This window comes from Xiphophorus couchianus, chromosome 16 (assembly GCF_001444195.1).
Source record: "Xiphophorus couchianus chromosome 16, X_couchianus-1.0, whole genome shotgun sequence".
Taxonomy (NCBI): Eukaryota; Metazoa; Chordata; class Actinopteri; order Cyprinodontiformes; family Poeciliidae; genus Xiphophorus; species Xiphophorus couchianus.
Window position 1 is genome coordinate 12,801,190 of NC_040243.1, and position 24,141 is coordinate 12,825,330.

General features: G+C 36.1%; 1 protein-coding gene across 1 annotated transcript in view; it reads right to left on the reverse strand.

Moving 5' to 3' along the window:
• Window positions 1-13,515: 13,515 nt before the first annotated feature.
• The window catches only part of mosmoa (modulator of smoothened a), a 31,071-nt gene continuing 20,445 nt past the window's right edge, over window positions 13,516-24,141 (reverse strand). The window contains exon 3 of the mRNA XM_028042226.1: window positions 13,516-18,134. Coding sequence (XP_027898027.1) covers window positions 17,950-18,134 — 185 coding nt within the window. The 3' untranslated portion in view covers window positions 13,516-17,949. The remainder of the gene's footprint in view (window positions 18,135-24,141) is intronic.

Genomic DNA, 24,141 nt, shown 5'->3' on the forward strand with positions numbered 1-24,141 from the left:
ATTGGCTGAATAGACCTCTAATTTAGATGTTCTTGTATTTTGAAGCTGACCACGATCCACCTTGATGTAATGGTAATATTTGTAATTTATTACAGAATAGGTCATTTTGGCTGTTTAGGACTCTCATGGAAAGAAATCAAATAATCACTCCCCATCACTGGTATTTGGGTCATGCTTTTTATAAATCTACAGTTGTAAAGCTATCATCTTAAGCTCTGTTAAGCAGTTAACTGGTAGATAGCTACTCAGCAGATAATCCAACCATTTTCATAGCTAATATTGAAGAAGAATAACTATGTTGTTTGTGCAGTTTTAGTCAGGAAATGGTTTAGGGGTTTTTGACCACGAGTACTCAAAAATCTGGCGGCAGCAATTGATGGCAGCTTTTTTCTGTCGTGGTGTATCCACTGTTCCTTTATCATTAAACTTGCAAATTATGCTTCCAGCTGTATCTACAGGAACTTTTATTGTTAGCTTTTGCATATTGTTTGTGCAAGGACAGTGATAACTTACTGGACTTAACCCCCTCTTCCCTAAAGGCCAACTAATTTAGGGGCAATAGCATTGGTTCTCAGAAAAAATGGGATTTATTCAGGCACTTCAGATGTTCAATACAAAGCACTCCTGATGCAACCAATGAAACCATTGATCGGTTACTTTAGGTGTTGTCTGTGACCACAGCTAATTAGGATGTCTGTTCAGGAGACTGAATAATTCATTGAATGCCTGGAGGTAGGATTTAGTGCTATATTTGGATAGTCTTCTTGTAGCATTTGTTTTATTTAACTATCTAATGCTGCTTTATTAATTTGAATTCAAATTTATAAACGAGCCGTGGGCGTTGAATTACTTTAGTTGCAGCTGTACTTGTTTTAAGGATGGGAATGCCAAACAGGGATGTTTACTTGAAAACTACTCATACATTTCAAGTCAGTGTATCGACGTAAAATCAACAACGTTGCAGTAGTAGAAGTAATTGTTACCTCTCTATTAAATACAACACAACCGATCACATATTTCTGATCTACGTTTCTTTATTTACCGTGGTGTCAAGAAATAATTGTATTTTTTACTGAAGGTTAAGTAAATGTGAAAATCTCCTTCTGGTCTTCACTGTCCAGAGTGTAGCCAGTCTCCTGTCCTAAGGCTGATGGATTTGGCTCCAACACCCTGCAGGCAGAGCTGATCTGGTAAACAAAATGAGTATTTGAAAATAAATACGGTGTTATTGTTATTATTAAGGGTCAAGAACTGAATAAATGGTAAAGCTGGTGTAGCTTTTCCAGATCAATTACACATTTTTGCATCACTGAAATCATCCTCAGAAAAGCATTATGTTTTTATGATTGACACACAAGAAAGCAGTTCTGTCCACATCCAGAGTTCTTTCAGATACTTTAACCAGCAGAGGGCGCTAAGCAACAACGTTTACTGTACATCCATAAATAGTCCACTTTATAGTTTGATTTCATGTTTTATTTATTATTATTATTATTATTATTATTATTATTATTATTATTATTATTATTATTATTGTTGTTGTTGTTGTTGTTGTTGTTGTTTTTATTATTATTATATGTTACTTCAGACCTCTGATTAGTGTCTACCGTTTTCTAAGACTAAGACTGAGCTGCATGTGCAGTGACAGACAAAACATAATGATGGCATTGTGCTGCTGATTGAAATCTACTTTCATAAGCCCTGAAACCTGCAAGTCAGATGCTGAACACTGACAAAATTCAGTAAAAACTTTCAGTGTGAATCTTCTGCAAATGAAATATTTTTTTCCAAGAGGTGCACAAAGCAGGTTTTTGACAGCAGCGCAGCTCTGCTGCTGAGATGGCCAAGGAGAGCACTAGCAACAAAGAGCTGTCACAGTCTGACAGAGCATCTCAAAACAGATGCTCAGTCACGAAACATTCCCACTCGATGAAAAAGTCATAAAAGTTTCCTGAAGAGAAGGATTCACCATTTTTCCTCTTAATTTAATGTTGGACTATGACCAGTCAGGGGAAAGATGAGCCAAAATGAAACCCTAAAAGCATGAAAGTCGTTAAAGGATGTATTTCTAACATATGATCCACTTTATGACGACCGCCTGTTGTAGCTTTTTATCAAATACCAGAGGTATTTCTGTTCTGGTCAGAAGTTTACAGACAATTCAAACAAAAATATGTTGTTAGGCCTTTTTCAGTGCAGAATAACTGTAGATAATTTTTTTGGTAAGACTTTATTTAAGACTGCATAAGACTGTTGTAAGTATGACATAACATCTGTCATGAATATGACAGAGTCTTCACGAATGCTTATGACTTGTCATAAAGTGTCATTCGGTAAATAATGACACTTTTAATACAAAGTTTTAAATAACTTTTGATGCAAGATTAAATGGAACTTTGCATTATACGTGTCATTATTTACTGAATAATACAAAGTTGACACTTTTAATGACCTCTTAATGCAACTTTTATAGCACCTTTTCATTACAAGTGTCATTATTTACAGAATGACACTTCATGACAGCAGTCGTAGTCATTTATGAAGAGTCGTTCATGTTTATGTTGATGACAGTCTCGTGTCAGTCTTATGCACATCCCTTCAAATAAAGTGTTACCAAATTTTTATTTTTCATTAACTGGGTGCACAAGTTTAAAATTGTTGTGGGCTACATACAGACTCAAACATATACCCTCATTAATGTTCAGTTAAACGCCTCTTCTATCAGTTTCAGGTTAACTAGATGTTTTTGTTCAAAAGGTTCTGGTTCTATCCTTGCTGGATATCTGATGACTATTTTTGGCAGAACTGTCAAGGTTTAACCTTTAATTCAAACTAGTTGTTTCCTACCATGGACTCTGCTTTTAAGCACATTCTAGAAATTTCATTGGAAGGATGAGGGTATCATGTAAAATCTTTTTTTAGATTTCTATCATGTTATAATGTTATTCCCGTAACAAAAACATATGCATGATGTTGCCACCACTGTGCTTGACAATAGGTACGATGCTTCAACTCAGCTTCTCAATATGTACATATATTGAGATGTATATATTGCTCTCTTCTCTCAGAGAAGAGAGCAGAATAAAATAAATAAATAATAAAATAAACTTAATTACTGTTTTTTTTTTAAATGCATTGAAATCATTAACTTTGTTATCCATCCTTATAATGTCAGCAGCAAATTTACTTCAGGCTCATTTTAGAAGAGAAAACAGTGGAGGCAACAAGTTTATAAGGCAAACTTCAAAACCTTGAAAACTCTATTTTTAAAATAAACCAGTTCACTTGAGTAAAATACAACAGGTTGGCCAAAAGAAGCAGAGGAATTGTATTTATAGATACCTGAGATCAGGTTTGACATCTTTAATAAGCCAATAAGATTTCAGTCTCCGATTAACTGTGTTTATTTGGGATCAGTGGAAACAAAAACGACAGGATCTGACTCGTGATGATGTCAGATTAAAAAGTCATGAAGGGTTGGTCCGATGTACCCTGAGGGAGACTGATTATGTCTGCAGCAAAGTTCAAGGCAGCTCAGTGAATAGTTGATGGTGGGAAAGGAAAACCAGCTGCACCAACTAAAGCCTTGACCCTGATGTGAGGTCTGGTAGAAACGATGAGAAAAGCTGGTTCAAAAGGGTTCTGCAATACAGAAAATATATGAGTAAAAAAAAAAAGAGAAATATGTGAGAGATGTGACACGTGAGGATAGGATTTTGGCTTTAATTCTGTGATAATTCAAACTCTTCCCTCTTTTGATCCAGTAGCTTAAAGCAGGAGGGGAAAAGCTGCGGACTCTGCAGCTGAATAAATGAGATGGGAGAGGATCGAGGACAGATAGGAAGGAGGAAGTGATCCTCGTTGACCCTCATTCTGACTCAGAAGGAAATTACAATGAGCCAGCAGCAATACTTGTTAGTGAAATCAAACCTAATTTTCCAGCGCTCTCTACTGCTTCTTATTGTATCCAAACATGAAAAATGCAACTTATTTTCATTATAATTCATTTGTCAGACATTATCTAGCTGTTCATCTTGACCATACCTGGAAAAAAAAACTATATTAGAAGAGGATAGTATTTAAGTGGTAGTATTTAAAAAACACTGTGCTGGAAGTCAAACAGCAGAAAACTATGCGTGACGTGAAGGAAAACAAATACAAGGAAGTGTTAACAGCTGTTGTTTGATGAAGATAGGCTAATTATAAACCAGGGTAACAATGTAATAACACAGCGGATCTCTATAACATGCCAAATAGTGAGTTTAGACTAGATTGTGGCTGCTCAATGAATATTTTATATTAAACTTTAAAAATTATGCAGCTTCATGTTATTAAAGCTAAAGTTTAATCAGTAATACTTTTATAACAAATTTATGTCAGATCATGATTTCTTCGTTAATGTTAAGTTGTCATAACAAAGACATTTTGAATAATGTCAACTTTGTATTAAAAGTGTCATGATTTACCGAATGACACTTTATTTAAACAGTCATAAATATTCATGAAGACCTACTCATGTTCATGACAGATGTTATGTCATGTTTATGACGGTGTCATGACAGTCTTATTCACAACCAGTCAAATAAAGTGTTACCATTATTTATATTTCAAATGTACAGCACTTTAATCAACATATGTATTTTTAAATGTGCTACATAAGCACATTTTATTTTATTGTTTAATTTATTTTAACATTGTTTATCATAGTCGATCACAACATTGAAATACTCACATTTCATTGGAAGCAAACATAAAAAAATGACCTCAACTCGACCATTCTGTTGGCATCTTCTGGCATCTCTACACTAGAGGTTTTAAAAATTACAGGGCCTTAAGTCAATAATAATATAATGAAAATGTGCATTTTCACATACAACAGTGATGATTGTTTTTCTGGGGTTGTTTGAAAGCAGCAAGTATTCGCTTCTACCTTGAACCTGGTCTGAGTGACCTCTTGGATAACTAATGTTTTCTTTTCTTGTCAGAGTTTTCTAGAAGGCATGATTATTTCTCATATCCAACGAAAAGATCACCAGAAAAAACCTTTAACATTAATAAAACAATACTGACGTCTCTCCAAATAATACAAAAACACATAATGAAGGATGTTCTGCATCCTAAGCTCTACTGAACAAAACGCATCCCAACATGAAGCTGCCGCCGCTGTATTTCTCTGTTGGGAGTGTGTCTTCAAGGTGTTTGCAGTGCTACTCTTCCAACAGAAAAAAATAGCTGCAAAATGGAAAGGAAATTTGCTGCAGTAGATTTTAGAGTTCAACATCTATTTTGAACACGTGTCATTTTTCTTTCACAGACACAGAGGATAGATATTAAATTGATGGCAGGCTCGCACATTATTCCTTAGCGGAAAGAACTGGAGTCTGGGGACTATGATGATAATGGCAGCTAGCTGGCTTCAAGGACAGATGAAAAGGCCAGAAAGAGATCCGCTCGAGGAACTAAATGACATTTTCTTTAAGAGCCAGTTTCGCTTTAGACCTAAAGACAATAAAAAAAGCTCCTAAATGTGTTAGAAGCAAAGAATTTGACAAGCAGAGTATTTCCCCCCTCATTTTATGCTTTTAAGGGAAAATATTTTCATCCAACTGACAGGGGGCTGAAAATCAGTACTGCCTTCATCCTGGCAAACTTCGACAGGTTTTACTCCATCTCTGCTGTTGCTGAAGTCACAGGCTTGCAGGTAATCGATATTTGGCGAGGTAACTTTCAGTCCACCGTTCCAGCAGCCAACCAGCCGAAGAGCGGCCCTGATGTAGCTGATGGAAGTGCACAGCCCTCAGCCTGAATGCTGCATTTGTCTGATTTATCTACTGCTGAAAGAAAGGGACACGTAAACACAAACAAAGAACGAGAGAACGGAAGCGCTTTGAGTCTGCATAAAAGACAAGACGAGAGGACAAAAAGGATTATGGTCGTCTACTATCATAATGACTGCGGCGTCCTCCAGGCGTCCCTGACAGACACCATCAGCTTGGCTCAGATCCGATCTCTCTCCATGATGCACACACACACACACACACACGCCCACACGCACACACACACAAATGACACAGTAGATCAAACATCCTGTGATTGAGGCTCTTTGTATCTTAAACTAAATGAGATAATTTCACTTTGTTGGGAAACAGAGGACATAATGATGTTTCACATCTATTAGTGGGAAAAAACATGAATTTTGTGAACATCAATCTCTTATCGTTTGTGACACAGAGGTCTGTTAATTATAGCTGCTGCTGCTGCTGTCCCAGCATGCACTGGTCCAGCGCGAGTTCAGTGTGTGGAGCGCCACTGAAGGCGAAATAAAAGGAAAGAATCACTGGAAAAGGTGATGAGAATAAAAGAAAGGTGAAAATGAGGTGTGGTCACGCGTCTCCACTAAATGGGTGTTGTTGTGATCCTGTTTGTTTTGATCAATGCCAAACAGATTTCTTTTTTTTAAAATCACATTATCTAAACAACAGATTTTAATTTTGTCAAACTACAATCATTCACCTCAATGTATTTTATAACCATTTAGGAGGTTAAAATAAAAGCTGAGCTCTTTCATGCAGATAGCCCAGTCAAAATCATGATCTACTTTATGTTGTTTTTTATTATAAAACTATAATAACACCCCAGAAAATTGCAAATATTTGTGTTGTTTTCCAACTGGAAGGTGAATTAAACACCACTGCACAGTTTATGATTTAATTCTAGTTTGGTAAGAAAATTAATTTACTCAGTACTAGGCTAACTCCACTGCAGATTATAAGGTATTAAAACATTTTTTCCCCCTTCCCTCTGGGACTCTTCTGTTTAATCCTATCTTGAGGGTAATGATGTTTATTTGGCTTGGAGAAATTATGGTATGTTTCATAGAAAACAAAGTATTTAAAATATCCTCTAAGTAAATTTATTATGTAATAGTTGCAAAGCTCAGTTTCTTAAGTCTTGGTACAAAATGAACTCAAGCAATCTGCTCTGTCTGTTGACTTCAGATGAAAAACAAAAGTCTCTTCTTCGCAGCAGGATACATAAAATTATCATATGCATGTTTTGGAGCAAACAAACACATTCACAGTCGTCCCTGTTGTGTGTCCGTTTTGCCGTTCTCGCCGAGGCACAGACTGTTCTCACATGTGCCCACACATTCCCAAATGACTCATCTAAAATAACACAAGAGGCAAATCAAAATAGAAATTAATACCCTCTTGAAAATAAACAGGGAGGCCCTGCAGAAATAAACCCCGGTCGACAGGCTTGGTCCTGAGGGCCATGAGAGTGCAGCTCCCACTGTTAAAATAACATGCCAAACACACAGGCACCGGCTCAGCTGGCTTAAGGAACTGAGCAGCTTTAGAGGATAAAACAAGGTTTTGTTAATAATGGGAAGGATATGTGTCAGCAGAACCATTGGAGACATGTGGATCAGCAGCAGGAGAGCGGTGAAAGGTTGGATTATTCTGGGCTAAAGGTAAAGCAGCTACTGGGGAAGCTAAAAAAAGAAAAGCTGCAGAGAAGCGCACCTTTAACTGACTGGACATTTAAATGAGATATTATATTAGGAACCACAACATGTGTGGCAAATACTGACCAGCAGTCATCTGCAAGAATCTTCTTCAAAATTACCAAGAGCACTCTGTGGGTAAAAGGGATCAGAAAATAAAATTTTGACCTTGCTTTTTGCTTTTCTGAGCACAAGCCTGAGTTACTATAAAACTCACCAAATTATGCTTCAAAAACAGAATTTTAATTTTAATTTGAATAAAAACCACAAATGTGATTGTCAAATGTTTTCATAGCATTAAAATGGACTATTGACTTACAGGCCTTTTTATTGTAAATCCTTATGTAATCTAATTATTTGTGTGTAGACAACAATGTATTTTATTATCATTTAGGAGGTTAAAATCAAAGCTGAGCTCTGGGGCATATTATATCTAAGATAATATATTAATATCTACATATTATAACGCTGCATTAACAAAATTTCTGCATCATTTGTACTTTGATAGATTTACCATAAATACATCTTAAAACCTCAAAACAAAATTTGCTAGAAGTTGATGATATATTGTGTTTGTCAATCACTGTTTTTGTTCAGCAAAAGCTCTGAAAAACATCCAACTTCCGTGGTCTGAGAAAGATTGCCTTCTTATGTTAAGACAGACAATAGTGCAACTGTGAATGTTAGAGATTCTAAAAACATTTGGTCCATTACACAAGAAAAACGCTGTTGGCACAAAAGTCATGGATGGACGGACAGATTATTTTAAAGTCTGAAAGAACGATCCATCATAACCTTTGCAACCAAACTCTATAACACCGATCTGCAGTGAACTTTGTCAGTCTCAGATGAAACTTCAGCATAGAAAAGTTGTGATTTTGCTGGGAAATACTGACGAGTAACTTGTAATTCAAGAAATGTGCTTTTTAAAATCAGATTTTCACCCTATTTTAAGCAAAAACTTCAATATTTCCAACATATAAATCCACATAGATGTGAAGTTTGGTTTAAGAAAACCTGAAGCCGCGGTCTAACGGTTCTTCCTGTTAAATATTTTTTAACTTAAAAAATATTTTTTGACTTAAATATTTTTCAGTCAGATCATGCTGTTACATGCTGTTACTGCAGTGATGACTCCATACAACAGCAGACTGTATCTTCGTGCATCCTTCTGATGCTCTCAGCAGGAGTCAGCTCTCTGCCCACAGCTGTCATAAACAAATTAGCCATATGAGAATGTTGCATCTGTCAAAGCTGCAGATGTACAGTAGATCAGACGTTATAAATTAGTGCTGCAACATTGTCATTCCATACAACTGGGCTCTGCACACTGACAAAACGTTTAGTACAGTTTGGTCAAGGAAACAATTGAAGATAAGCAGTGTCTTCAATTAGTATGTCATGCTTCAATCAAAAACATCGCGGTATATATTGGAGTTTTATGTGAAAGACCAACACAAGCTAACACATAATAGCAAAGTGGAAGGAAAAGTAAACGGTTTCACAAATAAATACATTATTCTTATGCTAAAACGTGGCAGCATTGAGCTGCGGAGAAGCTTTTTTCATTATGGAAGCTGATAGATAAAGAGAAGAAGGAAGGAGCTAACTACAGGGAGGTCCTGGAAAAAAATCAAAAAGGTACAAAAGACCTGAGGCTATAGCAGAAGTTTTTATTTCAGCAGGAAAACAATGTTAAAGGTACAGTCAGCGCTACAGTGTAACAGGTTAAATCAGAGTATATTCTTGTGGCAGAATGGCATAATCCAAAATCTAAAAGAGCATTACAATTATTCTCATTCTTTTAATTAAATATGAAATTATGTAGGAGCGGGTTTTCAAAAAACAAAATCTTTTGCAGCTTTTAAAGGTGAAATGATAAATCTCTGCAAACATTGTGGTCATTCCACTAACAGCCCTTTCCTCCCAGCTTTTTGTTTTTCTTGCCTAGGCAGCAGATTTGCTTTAAGGTCCATGCTGACGTACATAGCTGACAGACGTCCGGCCGGGAGGGAACATCACTGCATCTATCGCCCACTTTAAGATCAATCAGTACTGAGGGCAGCTAAAGTTAGCAACATCAAAGCCTCCCCAAGGCTTCAAATAATGTGCTTTGCTCTGAATTTGAGTGTAAACTGCACTTAAAGTACTTACTGAGGCTTTTTAATGGTATTAAGATTAATGGAGCAATGAAACTGATGGGATTCAGGCCCTTTGGTATATTGTATAAATAAACACAGCAACGTGGTGCCTCTTCAAATGATAAACATTCATAGTTTTTCTTTCACACCTTTATATCTAAACGATTTTTGAAGAGTTTGTTTAAAAGACAGAGAGAAATCTTAAACATTTTCCTGGCTTAGCTGGTATCAAGGGAGATTAAAACTTATCTATTTAATGAGTTTTTCAATTCAGCAAGATCTTTTCTTTTTAGTGAAAGACTATATGCAGAGTACTGAAAATAATGTTCCAGGTCTACAAACACCAGGAAATAATATGGGGTTTGAGTTTCAAAAAACATGCTTGAATCAAAACATGAAAAAGGTTATTTGCATAATTTTCGCCTGTCCATGAGACGTCACTATACAGTGACACTTAAACTTTTTCACATTTTTATTCGATAGAGCATAAAACTAGCTTTAAAAAAAAGATAGCAAGTGGTGTATATTCATGAAGTGGGAAAATCTATAACAAATAAAAAGTTGAAAAGTGAGTCCGCCCCATTTACTCTTCCACACCTACATAAAATCCAGTGCAAACAGTTGCAGATCAAAAGCTCAAGTGAGCGAATCTTTTCTGAGGATGACTATCAATTATTTACAAATGGAAGAATGACAAGAAGAAAGCCATTGTTGAGAGCAAGTTTAAAGTTTGTCCAAAGGCTTGTAGGAAACACAGCAAACAAGGGGGAAAAGACACCTGTATTTAGATCAGACCAAAAGTGGTGCAACGGTGAAGTTGGTTCAAGCAGTGTTAATTTTGATGGCACATTTTAATGTTCGCTTACTGATTAAATGTAGTCATCAGAAACAAAGTTGGCTGCACAGTGGCATAGTAGCCTTGTAGTAAAAATTAAAGGATGGATGAAATATAATGTCAGAGAGGAATGCATTTTGAATGTATCCTTCAGAAAAATTATTTCTTTACACTGATTCCTTTATCTTTGGATGGAAAGAAATTTCACAGAGACATCAGTTTATTGATAGTTTCTACTGATTTTTACCAAAAGAATGTTCAAGAGAAAATATTCATAAAAAGATTCAAACTGCATAAAATATTCTTCATTAAATTATAAACCATGTGCCGATAGTGCATCAATTTGCATCTGCAGATTGATGCTTGCAGAACCTGAACAGTGTACACCTGAAATATTCCTTTTAAGTACTTTGTTGTTATCACATCATTCACTTTCAGGTCAAAAATGTTAGGTATCATTGGCTAATTGTTGATCTTGTGCTGTTTTTATCTAGTGTTTATCAAAAAAAAATGTATTTGACAAAAACTATGATGAAACCTTCTGACAAAATTAAGACATGGTTCAGAGGTGATGGGAAGATAGATGGAGATAAATGGAGATTAATGCCAAAATAGGCCTTGAGAATGGGTCTGGGCATGAATTTAAAAACCCAATTAGCAAACTTTTAAAACTTTGTATATAAATTTGTGAAAAGCCTCTTCAAACCACTGAAATTAAAACATCAGATAAAGAATTAGATTGCAAAAGGAGTCTTGTAGATGTTTTCCTCTTCTTCTGTATCTGCACTTGCATTTCAATGAAAATTGGACCTATTCAGACTGCGAGATTATGCCATCGTCACAAGAGTTGACCTCCACTTCAGGCCTGCTTTGTGCTGCCTCTCACTAACAGATGGCAGCCATATTTCCATCTAACTGCACCTGGCAGAGTACTGACACTGTCATTAATCAAACTGACAAAAACTACAACAAATTCTAACTCATGAAAACAACATATATGGTATATATACATATTCAGAGAGGTTATGTAATACACGCATCCAATGCACACAGAAATTTCTTGCCTCTGCCTCCACCCACACACCTTCCATTCCTACGTCACGTTGAGGCACCTGATAGGAAGGTCTTCAGCGGACTGAAGAGAAAGCAACATTTCCTCTGCTTTATGGAGCTGAAAGGATGTTAGTAGTGGTCAAAACAAGCCAGAAATGAGGCTTTAGCTCAGCAGATGACTGAGCAAAAGCAGCAGTAAAAGATTTATGTCTCATTATAAACCCGAAGCTCTCAGCAGAAGGTTTAATGTTTTTACAGGGGGGATCATAATTGTCCCAGTCATATTGCAGTGATCCATCATGATGCACTGCAAAGTCAATGGCTACTTCAGACTATTAATCCTCGAAAACTGATAACAGCCTGAATCAAACCTGAGGGAGGTCTGAGAGTCATCTTATCTCTGTATTATTGTCTGACTATATATATATATATATATATATATTTATACAACAGATAATAAAGCTGTATTTTAAATTTTTAGAGAATTCTTTAGATGTTCTTTTTTCTTTTTATACACCTTTTTTGTAATCTAAAATACTTTAAATTACCCTGTGCATGAATAATGATCTGCAGATAAATTTACCTTGGGTAATTTTAAAATGTCAGTCAATGCCGGTCGTTGATTCAGGGTACAGCTGGGTTTGATAAGATTTATGTAATTAGTCTTATATAACATAAATAAACTCAACACAACAATTTTTGTGAAAAACTTTCCTTAATTTGATTTCTCCAGTGAAGGGGGCATCATGTGTTGAGAAATAATTGGTGCTCAGGATTATACAAACGTTGAGGAGATCCCAGCCTCGAGTTTTAACTGCAGCAGCAGCAGATGGCATCACTAATTACTATAGATTTCTGAGAGTTTGGCTCCTGATGTGTTTACTGTTTTTAGGAACACCATCAGCAGTTGGCTCCATCAACCAGGAAAACATCTAAATCCCTGGATTGAAGCGCAGCTGTGAGAGACGTCACCGGTAACCGCTTGCAATAGTTTGCAGTGAATGGAGCTGATTACTGCGATAAAATAAATAAATGAATTAAATTAAACTTAATGCACACGCCACGAAAGCCTAAGCTGTAGGTTCAGGTGACTCACGAGGCTAATGGAGGTGCACTGGGCATCAGCTCCACACATACAGGTAGAGAACAAGCAGGTAAAACCATTCCCTGCTGATTTACTACCAAGTCAGATCCATTAAACTATACAAATAAAAAACAGGAAAACTTCTTTGCAAAGAAATGAACTGAAACAGTAGACATTTTCCTAATAGGCATATTTCTAAAGTTTCTTAAGAATGAATAAGTTTGCAATTATGGCTGAGGAATAATGAGGTAGAATAAATATCTGAGTTTTGATCATTTTCAGAAAATGCTATAATTTAGACATTTTCTTTCAGTTTCTGTACAGCAGTATTGACGCTTATAGTGCTGAAACAGTGACTGCTGCCAGAAGCAATAACGTGGTGCAACGGTGAATGGGCCAGTTTGTCAGAGATAAGGCAGCCAAAAAAAATGTATGTTTTTTCCTGAAAAGAAAAAGAAAATCTGCCAAAGAAACTGTTATCCAGCTGCTGTGACCAGAATGGTGGAGCTCGATTTATAGGAATGAATAAATACATCCAGATAAGATTTATGTAAGATGCCTGATTTAATTAGTGCTCAGATATTAATATAGATTTATGGATTTAAACAGTATTTATGTTTTAACTGCAGTGAAGATTTAGTGTCTGAGGGGATGTTTCACATTTATAGTGTCTTCCAAACACAAATTTCAATTTGTTTTTATGAGACAGAAGAATTAGGTCTAGTATCTGAATAAAAATCAGTTTTCATATTTTAATTTGTGAAGAATATGACTGCCCATGCATAGCTTTCCTTCAACTTCACAATAATGTACAACTTCTTGATGGGATTCTATTTAAATGGGCTAAAAAAAGACATTCAGATTAACACTTCAAATGAGCACAAAACAGACTGTGTCAGAGTCACACACACCCATTTTTCTCTTTTTATTCAGTGATAAATAATTTCCTATCAACATAGGCTTTATGTGTAGACATCCGATCAAGGCAAGAGACAAATTAGAGGGCACACACGTTGCCACCATTAGAAAATAATAGCAGAAACAAAAAAACAATGAGGTAAGAAGTTCTCTTTTTTTTATACATTTGTGGTGCTTCTATGTCTGTTACCTATACTGTTGAACGCACAGTGCTTCCTAATACAGAAATCTTGCCTTTTTTGTGTTTGTACATTATTAAACAGAAACAGGTCATGGCACAATACTAGACCAACCAGAGGCAGAGTGTATAGTTTAGCAGTACACATCATCAGACCAAGAGTCAGAGAAGCCGAGCAGGAAACAGAAATAGAAAACAAATACCTAAGACTTAGCAAACAGAGCGGCTGTGACTGCTTCAACACACACAAACACACACGGTGAATGAAAGATCTGTGTCTCAGTAGCTTATATGATGCCAGATTTAGGGTATTTAAACATAATGGAAGAGAAATAAACAACTTTAGTGAGGAGGAAGCCATCTACTATCCAAACAGTGATTTGATGGTAGATGATCAGCGTCTGGATGAGGAAGAAGCTTCAGTTTGAAACGTATAGAAATCACTCCAATGTCTGAGATAGAAACATGGGCAAGCATGTTTAGGCAAGACAGAGCAAAGGTTTGTAAATGCAATAATTAATGAGCACATAAGAAAAACTTTAACAGGATAAAATGAACGTATTAATCACTTGAAAAGTCGGCGAATGTAGAAATATGCACCTGCTGTCCTGTTATTAGGGTTGTTGATTACAGAAAATAACTCATAGTCTAGTTTGTTTTGCTTACAGCTGAAATTATAACAACCCATCCTGATTTATCCTGAAGTTTAGAAACAGGAAGGGCTTTTTTGCACTGAAAAGGGCATTTTGGGGGTTTTTTTCCCCCCTAAAAATGATTTTTTTTACATTTAAATACGCCTGAGAATCTAGTGCTAAATATTGTGTTGACAATATAAATGATGATTAGCCCACATTTTCTGTCTTTCTTTGTAACCTTTAACATCTCAGTCTGAGCATCAATGGTAGTAAAAGTATTCCCAGCAGCCCAACCGATTTTTTTTTTTTTGGTAAACATAAACTTCAGACACGGGTCTTTAAATAGCTTTTCCTACCAAATTCTGCATACAGGCTGTCCTTTGTAACTACAACAATGCACACATTGCTATTGCATTGGTGACTATAGTTTAATATACAGCGCAACTCTAAAATGTAGTTAATTTGCTTCCAATTAAATAGAAGATTTGGGCTTTAAGTTTTTCTGTTGTTTTTATTTGTCTAATGTTTCTTCTGATTGTAAGAAATATGAGCATGTTTCTCTCCAATAGAGAATCTGTGGAGGACGCTAAAAATTAGGGTGCTGATAAAGAGGCCTTCTAATGTCAAACACTTGGCACTCATCACCAAAGATGAATGGCCCAAAATAAGAAGTGGAATCGAGCAACAAGAAAGAACATAAATCTAAATCTGACAGGGGTAAAAATATAGTTGGCTGTAAATAGCTGTATATAATCTCCAAGAAACCAACAGGAAAATATTGCTAGATTTCAAGGAAAACAGCCTAAAAGGTGTTGCATCACACAGGCAGAAAGCTGCGTCAACAAATACATTCCTCCTCGTCTTATTTCACTGTGAACTTCACTGTAAAGAACGGAGAAACTTTTTTGTTTGGTTTTAGGGACACGCTATTTTTATAGGCTCCCATTTTAAAAAGCTTTTATTACATTCCAGGTGCAGAAAACAAACTTGTATCTGTATTTACCTAAGCAGAACATGGAAAAATAATGAGAGTTATAGTGGTTTGTTGTTAATTTGAGTAATTTTATGTCTATTTGTAATTCTGTACTTGATCAGTCCTACCACATCCTGAACCCGTCTCAACAGATATCAGCTGTTAATCTACTCTACATTATTTAACCTAACGACTACTCGGAGTTTAATGTTTTTAATGCGACACAGATCAATAAATAAAAGCCACATGAGGTGAGAAATTATGTGTTTGCATTAGTCTAAGGATGTAGTACGACTCGAGTTCAACTGCAATGGCTCTTCCTGACAGACACTCCAAGTTTAGTAAAATACTCAAATGGAAGCCCAGAATAAACTTAAGCTGAGGAAAGGTAGTGGAAGCAGAAAGTCCAACAATAAAACTGAACGTGATATATATACGATTTTTGCATTAGAATCAAATATTAATATTGATTAATATCCACGCTCGCGCCGCTTTTTTTCTCTCTCAATAATAGCTTGTTATATTCACACGTTTGAACACTGCTGACAAAAAAAGCTGTTGCGGCGAACGGAGACGTGTTATCTCACATGCAATTCTTGACAGATGCCTAGAAAGTTTCAGGCTGCGGTGTGAAAGTATTTTATAAGAAACCAAGTTGAGAAATTTTCTGTTTTCAATTTAATAACTAAAGACACATAAAATGTAACAAAAGGATAAAGTTGGACTTAATCATTTAAAACCTACTAGGAGGAGAAGAACACACGTTTTGCAAAGGTATTCTTATCCCTTGAACTTTTTTTTAAAATCGTCTCCAGTTAGCAAACACTTGCAGCAAGGAATTCCGGTTGAATGAGATCAAAATGTATTTTTTTCAGGCTACATGGAAACATTGGTCGTTGTGGAAAACCAACACCCTGAACACACCACCCCAATGATAACAAGGGGGAAGCTTTTCTTCAGCTGGGACATGGAAGTAGGTGATAGATGATGGGAAGACAGACTAAATAAAGAAAAATCAAGAGGGAAGTCACTTAGAGGGTGCAAAAGACAAGTGACCTGAGTAGACGTTCACAGGACAGCATGACATCAAGCCTTAATACTCATCCACAACCACTGTAAGACATGGCAGTGGCAGTATTGTTATGGTGAGAAGCTTTTAATCAGCAGGGACATTAAAGCTGAACCTTCTACTTCACCACTATGCCTGTGTGTGTTCGTCTTTCACATAAAGTCTCCCCAACACAACACTGAAGTTTCTAGAGGCGTGAATTCTTTTGTAAAAAAACAGGAAAAAGTAGAATCTTCTTAAGCATTTTTTGAAAACTAATTTTTTTTGGGTTGTAATGGAAGCAAACCAACTGTTGCAGCTTCAGTGCGGACAGCGTGAAGGTGTGTTTGTGTGTGTTGCGTTCACAGACCTGCCGAGCAGCACTAAGAGGCACAGCGCCATGCATGGATCTGACCTGCAGTCCCAGTGCCTTCACTGTCATACAAAACAAGATCAGAAAAACCTTCCCTGGCTCACGTTTTATCCATCATCAAAAGTTAAAGGAGAATACCACTTAATATCAGCTTTTACATGTTTTCATAATCTTTTATTGAAAAAAAAAATAAATCCGTACTGTCAAGATTATGGGGGTCCATCTCAGTGCTGCAGAGATTTACAACCTTAGAGAAGATTTTGTTCGCTGTAAATGTTGCCATAAATATAAGAGGTGAGTTCATGTTCAAACGGCTGATAGTTGAAGCTGTGCAAGAGAATGACCAGTTTAATTGAGATGTCTAACTATTACTTTGCTGCCTGCAGAAATAACATTATGCATGGTCTTAGATTGAGTGGCATTCTCCTTTATGATGCTTGACCTTCTCTTCTGGTAGCCTACCAGGCTGGATAAGATGAAGAGGAAGCACACCTGCATCTATGTCTCATCCACAGCAGGCTGAAAGTGTGTGCCGTAACAGCAGCTCTCCTCGGCTACACACCTGGGACCGTGAAATATGGCAGACAAAGACACTTCACCCGATTCTGTTTAAAGGATTCAGTTCAGTAAACCTGAATAACCTCAATAACACTGCCTCAGTGGAGAGTGGTGGGACCTGGAAGAAGGAAAGAAGAAGAAATTGTACAGAAAAAAAACAGAAAACTGAAAATAGCACAGAGAAGCTATAAATAGCAACAGAAGCGGCCATGACAAAGCAAATGTGTGCTGACGGGCGGTTGGAAATCAAGTTGAGGAGTGGTTGTAGTGGTCCTTCGGAGATGTGTGTCATCGTTGTTACTGTGGCTGCCATGACAGTGGCACATTAAGCACCCGTTCTATCAGAGCGACAACACAGAGGGAGAAAGAGAATCGGCTGTATCTAAAATCAGCAGTGAACTGCAGGGAACTGCGACAGCCTCCACCCTGTTGTGCTCATGTCCCCTTTTAGTGTTTTGTTCATTTATTCATCTCTAAGTAGTTCTCTGTGGAGCTGCGGTCCCTTGAAACGTAAGCATCGCCTTCCCCGTCTCGGGTTTTGAGGGCAAAAGTTTGTCGTTTTTTGATTTTCAGTCTGTAGTTTTGGAATTCCCATAATACTTTCAGAGCCTCCAGAGTCAGTCCCGAGGCCAGGGTGGAGGAGTTCTCAGCCTGGGAGGCAAACTTTTCCTGCAAACAGCAGTCCCACTATGGTGAAGAAGATGGAGAGGACAAACAGCACGTACGAGGAGCCCACCACCGTGTTGTTGGGCAGCTTATATGGCTGACCTCCCACCTCGTTGATGTAGAAGCCTATTGGGAAGATGAGCGCTGCCATGCAGAACAGAATCACTGCAGGGGAGAGAACAAGGATGCAATTATTAAACTGAATCATTTATTAAAAAGAACATTACGAAGCTCTCTTTTCAGTTAAACCCAGATGTTTACTTGCGCTGTATTAAAAACACACATGACCTTTTTTTCCCTCAGACATTTACATCAGACAAAACATTTCCTGTTTTAGGTCACAATTATTTATATTTTATGAATGCAGGAAAGGGGTTTGAGTTAAATAGTCTCATGGACAACCTATGGACAACCATCATGGAAAAAACAAAAGAAATCATCCATGATAACGGGAAGACAGTTATGAACCTCAACCATCTCCTTCCCCTTATCAAAACTCAAAAACTGTTTAAATTACTTCTGTATGAACATGGTCTGAAAGGCCACTCGGCGATGGAGAAGCCATTACTCCAAAAGCAACATAAAGCCAGAAAACATTTGAAATATAGTGGAAGACAAATACATTTCCTGTGGTGTGATGAAATTAAAATTGAAGTGCTTGGCCATAATGGCCAGTGTGTTCTTCATTTTGGAGGAAAAAGAAAGAAGCCTCCAAGCCTAAGACCTCCAATCCAACAGTGAAGTACAGTGGTCGCTGAATCATGTTGTGTGGCTATTTTGCTTCTGGTGACTGGTGGACTTTACTAAATAAATGTTATAATGATTAAAAAAGCTTTATATAAACACTTTGAAGTTCTACTAAAACTCTTAAAACTTTCTAATTTAGAAAGTATGATTCTGATCATGCTAACTAACCTAAAACAAAAAAGTGAGTAATCAGTAGTTCATCTTAAAAGTAAAGATCTGGTTTCAATTGGAAAAAGTCTTGAGCAGTAACATTACCAAGATCCTCAAATCCCAAAAATGTGCAACTAAAAACATTAATTGGTTGTGTTATATGAAATATCATTTTATTTCCCTACATCCTTTTGTTTCGCTAAACAGTTCAGATCATGTAATAAGAATCTGACCAGACTCCGCTCTCCAAGTTCAAATACTCCAAGTGCAGGCAACATTTACTGTCAGAGTTAGAAAAGATGTGTAAAAAGCTATAAAATAAAATGATTGAACATGCTATGACTATTAACCAACACTAAAAATGTAAGTCATTGTTTGTTTGCACCTTGTTATTTTGGTTTATCAGAGTTACTTGGAACTTCTTATGAGTTTCTGTTTTCCTGGAATATAACTAAAATATTAAACAAAGTCTAATTCTTTTATTTACCGGCTCGACAAGGACCCCCATTTTAATATTTTAAAAGTGAGAATGTCGGTAAGGAAGATAAAAATAAATAAATAAAAGAGAAATGATCAAAGATCCGTCTCTCTGTCTGCTCCTACTTTGTAATGTATTACAAGAGGAGACAAAGTATTATGCCAACAGTGATTTTTATTAAAGATAAATATATTCTAACATAATTTTTTTTCTCTCCTGCTGAATAAATGTACTCAGATAAAAGTTTGTTCAAAAAGGTATCTCAATTTCCAGGTTGAGATTTAGACTGTAGATACAAATTTAGCTAAATTAAAAATGATTAATCCTTCCTGAATACATGGAAGACTAGGAGAGATTAAATTGGCATTCATGTAATTTAAGTTGTTCAAAACTGATTGTGTGTCTCAACATCGCTGCTCATTTCATATTTCACCAAGAGATCATTTACACAGCAGTTGTCTGTAGGAGGACTTTAAAAAGATGAGCTCTTTTTAACTTGGGAGTTCAGTGTACTCACTGATACTGGATGTGAAGGACGGCTTAGAGTGAGAGATTTCAAAGAGCTCTAACAAGCATCCTTCACTCTTTTGCTGATAATATTTTAGATGGGAAAATCGACACCCTACTTTGCGAATATCGTATAGCTGAGGTATTCAATAAATCAGAAATATGGCACAGAATAAAAACTGAATGTGTCTGTAACAGATACAGCATAAAACTTGCTTTGTGCTCAATCAAAACTGAATCAGGAGAGATTTAACCTTCATGCAGAGTCTGTAGAAAACATAGTGTCAATAAACTCTTTAGATATTCTCAAAGATACTGTAATTTTCTATAGGTTTTTCACATTAAACAAGGTTTTAGTTCAATTAGAGTTGAACCGAAAGCTGAAAATAGAGACGGTAGAATGACGTGGATTCTTAGTTCAAGGAATGATTCATTATGTAAAAATCTATTAAAGATTAATGTCTCCAAATGAAGAGAGCTTGCACTCTGAAAGCAGCATTCCCAGTGTTTGCTGTGGGAGTCTGCAATGAACCCTATGGAGATAAGCTAAAAACAACACAGAGGGTTCTGCACTGCATGCATGCAATCATTGGCTGTATTTAGCAAAACAAATTGATAATTATATAAAATTTGTACACATTGGACATTAAGATGCATTTAAATGGTTGATTTTTAAGTTTAGATTCATTCAAATAGAAACAACTTCAAAATATTTCTCAGCAGAATTGGCAGAGTTACTTGAGTCAAGCTTTGCAGTAGAGTGAAGACAAGGATTTCAACCCCAGAAGCTCAGTACCAACTCACAAACATGGTGGTGGCAGCATCATGCTGTTTTGGGGTCAGTGGTGGAAGTGATGATGAAAACAAATCACCACATCTCCAGGAATTATTACTAAACATTTTCTTTCTTTTTTGACTAAAATGAAAATTTATGGAGGCTGGTAAACTTGGTCAAGTGTAAGTTAAGTAAAATTTGTTGGAGTCTACAAAGAAGTGTGTAAGGTTGGTGTACAATTTACTAAGACACATTCTAGTGCACGTGTCAAACTGAAGGCCTGTAGGCCAAATCCGGCCCGCCTTACATTTTTATGTGCCCCTCTACAATCTAGACTAAACACCAAGTGTGCTTATATATTATGTTATCAATCAATTCAATGCAGTTTTTATCTGTTTACTGCCAACTTATATCAATCAGTCCCTCCAGTTTCTTGAGAATTATTGTGGAAATTCACACAAAATCAACAAATTACACTCCCAAGTTCAAAAGTAATTTCATTTTTTCCACACCTTTGACTTCAGAAGTGATTGAGATAAATGTTTTACCACAAAACAGCTTCCAGAAGCCGTCTAGCACTGGCCAGCATGTCAGGTTTTACAAGAAAACAACTCAGCTAAAGTAAAAGAAAGAAGTGTCAGTAATGTAATGTTAAATCCCAACCAAGCTTCTTCAAAATGTTACAAATTCGCCTACACAGACTTCACGTGAAACCATGTTGCATCTATGCCTCATCTAATTTTTGTGAAAAGAACCCTTGGTGATGCATGAAGCTTCATTAATAGCAGCAAAAATGAATCAAATCTCATGAAGAAGCTCGCAAGGGAAGACCATGAAGAGAAATAAAAACTGCAAATCCTTGATAGGGTTTACAAATCACTGAAGAGCTGCTTCAATCAAATCTAAACATTTATGAAAAAGCAGCTTTCCATAATTGGAGTATGAAATTAGGAAAAATATAATTGCCTCAAATAGATTTTACAGAAAATAAACTGTTACTCACAAAACTCAAAAGCCCATTGACAAAATACACATTACTGTGATATTTATTCTACAAATCATTAATGTGTTCATTTGTGAGGACAAAGTATATTCGGCTACAGTGATTTCTCAGTTTCAGCTAAATGTCTTTTCTATTTGAATCTTTACATTAATAAAGCCACAGCAATATTTGAGAATGTTTACTCCTGATTTCACAAGTCAATTATGCAGCAAATTAAGCCATTATGTGAATCAACTGGGTTTTATCGTACAACATACCATCATTAAATTAAAAATAAATAGATGATGTCTGAACAGCTTTTCACCGTCTGCTCTGCCTCACAGCCACACTGCTTTATTTAAACTCATACCAAAGTCAATGCAGGCGGGAAATGCTTTCATGAGGCTGAACCTTGACATTTTAACCAGTATGAGGCATTAATTCTTAATGAAAGTCTCATTATTGAGCAAAATCTTTATGCGAATAGATGTAGAGAGAAGCTGAGAATGAAAAAGCAGAAGAAATCTATTTTTACATGAATAACTTTTCTCTCTCTAAGACAAAAAGCTCAAATTAACCAGAAAACAGACTTTTGAGAACTGAAAGCACAGTTAAAATTCTAACTTTTTCTATCTGATTTGTTAAAGAAATATTATCCAAGCAGGTTTAATCAAGTGGGAATTTCATCCATCCAGACTCACACAGGACACAAATGATACATGCTAAAGATGACAGCATGATGGAAGCACAGATGACAAAAAGAGGAAAGAGAAAAATACTCAAATATCTCAATATCTGTCAGCATTATTACCATTATAAAAATTTCTAATGTCATGCAAAGATTGTGTGTATATTCTGTACACTCTTTGATTTATTTTTGTTAAAAAACATGTCCTAAAAATCCCCCCGAAATATTTTCATTCTGCAAATTAAAATATTTAGAAGTATGAACTTGTATTAACAATGCACTTTATTCTGAATACATTTTACAACATCATTAAAATAAAATCCATTTCATGTAATATTTTTTACATGTTGTAACGTAATATTTTTTACATGTTGTAAAAAATATTGTAAAAAAGAAAAACATTGTTTCTCATGTTACATCATGAGAAGCAACACAGACATTAGAAGGAAATACATTTATATTCATTTCTTTAGTTGTCATCACTCTGGAAATGAAAAAAATTATTAACAATAAGGGAGACATTGATTGTGGATGAGAGAAAAAAAAAACAAGCCAATAGTTAGGAAAATACAACTTCAGCTTCTGCTCAGGTTTAATTTAAGTGCACTTTTTGTGATCTACTGGACATCTTAAAAGCCCCAACTGGTGACACATGGTAATTTGCGCACTTGCTGCTGGTTAATCTACAGTACAGTTTCTCAGCTCATGTTGTTGTTGCCCAGTCATCCTTCAGATTAGATGGATTTTACACACAGAAGGCATATTTCCACTTCAGAGACCTTTTGCAGGAGCAAGGTTAATTTTCTGGGTCCAGGCCCCCTTTGTTTCCATTTCATCTACTGGAGTAAAAAAAACATCCCCAGAAAACATAAAATGTTGTAACAGCTTCACTGTAATATTCAAAACTCAACCACGTTTAACAGTAGTTAATAACAGATCAATATTGTCCCATATCAATACAGTTATCAACTATAAAAATTTAAAGGTGGTGTAATACATGTTTTCCAGGCACATAGTGGCATTTTATAGCACAATCACATTACTATGGTACATTCATTTGTTATACTAATGTTGTATCAAACATAACTTAAAAGAAATTTGATTTCACAATTTGATGCTTTGAATTTGGCCTTTGTCTCTTTCAAGCCTGAAGATATTTTCCAACCAAATAAAGCTCAATAAAAAAGTTTTAGTTTCTGCAGATGGCTTTCAGGATGACAACAATTCAGAATGTCAGAAAAACTCAGGAGAGCCTAACTGTATGTTTTCTGAGGCAAGACAGCTCATCTGGTGCACATAAAATCTAGCAGCTAAAGATTAGTATATTGTTTAAAGACTGTTACAAATTAAAGGGTTAGTTCTTGAAATGCAGTAAAAACTGTCCTATCTTTAATAAAGTGATGCAGAAAATATGACTTAAAACATGCCTAAATAAGCAGCGGTTCTGCTAATAGGAGCCGTGACAGCTACGTTACTTGTTAGTGTGCGGTTCACGACAATGCGTCTCTTAACAGCAATCATCTCTGCGGACGGCGCTATGTGTTATAAATCTGTCAAATAGTAAATAAATAAATGTGAAAGACAAGCCTGATGTAATTTAGAAATAGTTTCACCACTACAAAGTAGGGTACTAAAAAATATTGTGTTCAGCTCATATTTTACCCACCAAACAACCCTGAGGGTCCTAATCAGCATGATGGTTTATAGTACAGGGTATACATCTACAAAATACCACCCTTGTCTAACAATTGATTGCATAATCTGGCTATAAAGTAAATATCATTTTAGCTCAGAACATCTGATTTTCCATGTTACTGATGCTTTTCTAATTGCAGAATTTTGGCC